General features: G+C 48.2%; 1 protein-coding gene across 1 annotated transcript in view; it reads left to right on the top strand.

Annotated features, from left to right (window-relative positions):
- LOC149438145 (bactericidal permeability-increasing protein-like) overlaps positions 1–1,891 on the top strand; it is a 42,971-nt gene extending 41,080 nt beyond the window's left edge. The window contains exon 16 of the mRNA XM_089660217.1: positions 1,636–1,891. Within this exon, the coding sequence (XP_089516343.1) occupies positions 1,636–1,731 (96 nt within the window). The 3' untranslated portion in view covers positions 1,732–1,891. The remainder of the gene's footprint in view (positions 1–1,635) is intronic.
- Positions 1,892–4,647: the final 2,756 nt, after the last annotated feature.

Below are 4,647 nucleotides of genomic sequence, written 5' to 3' on the forward strand. Positions count from 1 at the left end.
GCACTATTCCTCCCACTGACACCAATGATGGGGCACTATTCCTCCCACTGACACCAATGATGGGGCACTATTCCTCCCACTGACACCAATGATGGGGCACTATTCCTCCCACTGACACCAATGATGGGGCACTATTCCTCCCACCGATACCAATGATGGGGCACTATTCCTCCACCGATACCAATGATGGGGCACTATTCCTCCCACTGACACCAATGATGGGACACTATTCCTCCCACTGACACCAATGATGGGGCACTATTCCTCCCACTGACACCAATGATGGGACACTATTCCTCCCACTGACACCAATGATGGGGCACTATTCCTCCCACTGATACCAATGATGGGACACTATTCCTCCCACTGATACCAATGATGGGGCACTATTCCTCCCACTGATACCAATGATGGGGCACTATTCCTCCCACTGATACCAATGATGGGGCACTATTCCTCCCACTGACACCAATGATGGGGCACTATTCCTCCCACTGACACCAATGATGGGGCACTATTCCTCCCACTGACACCAATGATGGGGCACTATTCCTCCCACTGACACCAATGATGGGGCACTATTCCTCCCACTGATACCAATGATGGGGCACTATTCCTCCCACCGATACCAATGATGGGACACTATTCCTCCACCGATACCAATGATGAGCACTATTCCTCCCACTGACACCAATGATGGGGCACTATTCCTCCCACTGACACCAATGATGGGGCACTATTTCTCCCACTGACACCAATGATGGGGCACTATTCCTCCCACTGATACCAATGATGGGGTACTATTCCTCCCACTGATACCAATGATGGGGCACTATTCCTCCCACTCACACCAATGATGGGGCACTATTCCTCCCACTGATACCAATGATGGGGCACTATTCCTCCCACTGATACCAATGATGGGGCACTATTCCTCCCACTGATACCAATGATGGGGCACTATTCCTCCCACTGACACCAATGATGGGGCACTATTCCTCCCACTGACACCAATGATGGGGCACTATTCCTCCCACTGACACCAATGATGGGGCACTATTCCTCCCACTGACACCAATGATGGGGCACTATTCCTCCCACTGATACCAATGATGGGGCACTATTCCTCCCACCAATACCAATGATGAGCACTATTCCTCCACCGATACCAATGATGAGCACTATTCCTCCCACTGACACCAATGATGGGGCACTATTCCTCCCACTGACACCAATGATGGGGCACTATTCCTCCCACTGACACCAATGATGGGGCACTATTCCTCCCACTGATACCAATGATGGGGTACTATTCCTCCCACTGATACCAATGATGGGGCACTATTCCTCCCACTCACACCAATGATGGGGCACTATTCCTCCCACTGACACCAATGATGGGGCACTATTCTTCCTACTGATACCAATGATGGGGCACTATTCCTCCACTGATACCAATGATGGGGCACTATTCCTCCCACTGACACCAATGATGGGGCACAATGAAATGAATGTGATTTCCAGGCTGTCATACTACGAAATGTGGATTTTCCAAGGGGGTGGTGAATACTTACACATGTGCAGTATGATGTTGGGTCGGTCACGCCTGACCTTTGTTTCCTCTCTTCCTCCCAGGGGTACGTAGTGGTCATGACTGACCTGCAGGCAACTCTGTCCTCTCCACCAGATGAGAAGAGTCCTCTGGATTTCAGCAAGTTCTTCGAAAGATAGTGCTTCATGCTTTTCGGATGAGAAGAATTGCAAACAATTACTACAGACAAGTGTTGCTGAATGAGGAAAAATAAACTATTAATGGGTTGAAAAATTCTACCTGTGCACTGGAAGCTTGCTGTTCTTAAAGTGATATTAAATGTTTTTTTTTTTAATTTAAGACTTGGTGTGTGTCTCCATTACTTTAAAGTTCGCCTATCTCAGCATTCCATCCGGGTTTCCCTGACTACTGGTCCTGTTTCCAGTTTCAGGGTCGCCCTCTGACTTTCAGGGTCCTCTGGAGCCACCCTGTTGTTTGTGCTCCTGGGGAGGACTACATACCAGTGTCAGGTTGCTGCCTTTGCTGAGATTAAAGGTGAACTCCCAATTTTGTGAATGACTGGGGAATGCACACTGGCACGAAGGACGGAGGGGTCATGTGACTTGTGATGGCCCTATTGGTGTTGGCTCCCCAGCAGAAAGTTTGGGGAAGTGGAGCAGGAGTAGCAGGAGACCTTGGCTGAGACAGGGTCCCAGTGTAAGTGTTTCTGAACCTTTTTAAAACTATTCACATATTGTCCTCCTCTGCAACAATCAGGGGAATCCATAAAGAGTGTCTAAGACACATGTGGAGGCACATTGAGACTGAAGACCCATCCTCAGGGCAGCTGAGCTTCCTCCTGCTGCGGCAGATTAAATTTTATGGCTTGGGGGTGGAGCCTGATGGGGCACCTGAGACACTAGTTTTCCATCAGGTGGTCCACTTTCCTTGTGATTGACAGTAGGTAGTGGGTGGATTCATAGCCAAATCGACAGCCTGCTATTGGCTATAGAATGCGCGCACTGCCTGCTGTCAATCAGAGAGCAGAGAGTGGAACTGATGGGGAACTACTGTCTCGGCCTCCCCATCAGGCTCCGCCCCTATCGTCATCAGTGGTTGCTAGGAGGATGTTGGCCGTGAAGCCGACAGCCTCTTTAACAACCAGTGCCAAGTGAGAAGGAACGGAGGTAGCCGCAAACATGCTCCTTGCTACATAGTATACGGAGACAGGCACTTTGCCTGTCTCTGTACGCCTGTCTCTGTACGCCTGTCTCTGTACGGCTCTTTACATTTGTTCTTAATTACCTCCCATTTCATTATCTACATTACTTTGTACCTACCGGAATTTACCTCAAGTGTCGAAAAAGATACCGAAACAGGTGGTAGGAATTTAGAATCTGGCCATTTTAATGGGCCATGCCACCAGAAAAATATCATTAGGGCTTTTTTGAATTCCCCTGAATATGTTTTATAGAAAAAAAAAAGTACTTGCAAATGGGGAAAAGCTGAATTCCCCCCATAAAATTTAAAGCAGAACTCCAGCAAATTTTTTTCTGTATGAAAAAAAAAAATTTTTAGGTACTACTCCAGTGCTGCCCCCCCCCCCCCCCCCCATGTCGTCCTCTATCCAGGGGCACCCGTCTAATAGCAGATGAGGTGAACGAGTGCAGGTTTTGGGTAACACTGGATCCAAGAACAAATCCAAGATGGTAACCAAGTAACGGACCCCCATATGACTTCACGTCCTATTAGGAAGAATGATCACACCTTTGCATCTGCTGGAAAGAAGCAGTATAAGACTGATTGCCATCCAGTCCTTGGCGCAGCCGCTGCAAGGCATATCGCATCTCTCAGCGGTAGCATTTATTAAGCAATGATTTCCACATCTCTTGATAAATAAATCATCACAAGGAGCCGGTGGAGAGGCCAGGAGAGCATTACAGCGGAGACACTTTGAAGTGAAATATGACAGAGCGCCCAGGGCCTCTTGTATAAAAACATAAAATCTCGCTGATTGATGATAGCGGGGCCCGGGGACGCAGGCCTAGACAAATAACGTGCCGAGAAATGGACTCCTTGGGATTTTAGAAGACGAGTACACAGAGCTGAATGAAAAATCTTTTTCCCCCTGAAGCAGGTTGTTCCTGTTAATGTTAGCAAGGCACTAACGAGGAACGGGTCTGGAAGTCTAAAAATGTCTGCAATGCTTTTTACAGGTTAAAAGTGTATTCATTGCCAAAATACAGTATGGAAGGGTTCAACCAGTCAGTTTGGGGCTTGACAACTGTGTCCTTTTAGGGAGATTTTCATTCACTGTGATCCTGCAACAGGAAGTGAGAGGAAATCTCTACAAAGAGGGGATCATTTCCCCCACATTTCCTGTTGTGGTGACAACTGTATTAAGTTGGATTTCCCACCCCATGACAATGGTCACCAAGACAAATGGAGAGGATGAATTTCACTTCCAACGAGGACACAAATTTTCATGAAGGTCCAAAATGTTACAGTTGTAACGAGAATAGGAGGAAATATTTCAGTGGGGCATCTGTTTAGGAGGGATTTCCTCTCTCAGTTTGGAGGGATTCCCTATCGTTTCCTGTTGTGTTTTTAGAAAAGAGGGAATCTCCTCAAGGAGACACAGAAAAAAAAAAAAAAAAAAACTAGACATTGGTTTCAATCCTCTCATCAATAACAAAAACACGTGGCGTGATTGGGGTGCTGGTATGGCCAATGGGGTGATCAGGATGCTGGTATAGGAGTGTGGCGGTATAGGAGTGTGGCGGTGATCAGGGTGCTGGTATAGCACATGGCGGTTGTTAGGGTGCTGGTTTGGGTTTGGCGGTGATCAGGGTGCTGGTTTGGGGTATGGCAGTGAGCAGAACGCTGGTATGAGGTATGGCGGTGATCAAGGCGCTGGTATGAGGTATGGCGGTGATCAAGACGCTGGTATGGGGTACGGCGGTGATCAGAACGCTAGTATGGGGTATGGCGGTGATCAGGGTGCTGGTTTGGGGTATGGCGGTGATCAGGGTGCTGGTTTGGGGTATGGCGGTGAGCAGAACGCTGGTATGGGGTATGGCGGTGATCAAGGCGCTGGTATGAGGTATGGCGGTGAT

The sequence above is a fragment of the Staurois parvus genome, unplaced genomic scaffold (genome assembly GCF_062004578.1).
Source record: "Staurois parvus isolate SC_StPar_1 unplaced genomic scaffold, SC_StPar_1.0 ptg001214l, whole genome shotgun sequence".
Lineage (NCBI taxonomy): Eukaryota > Metazoa > Chordata > Amphibia > Anura > Ranidae > Staurois > Staurois parvus.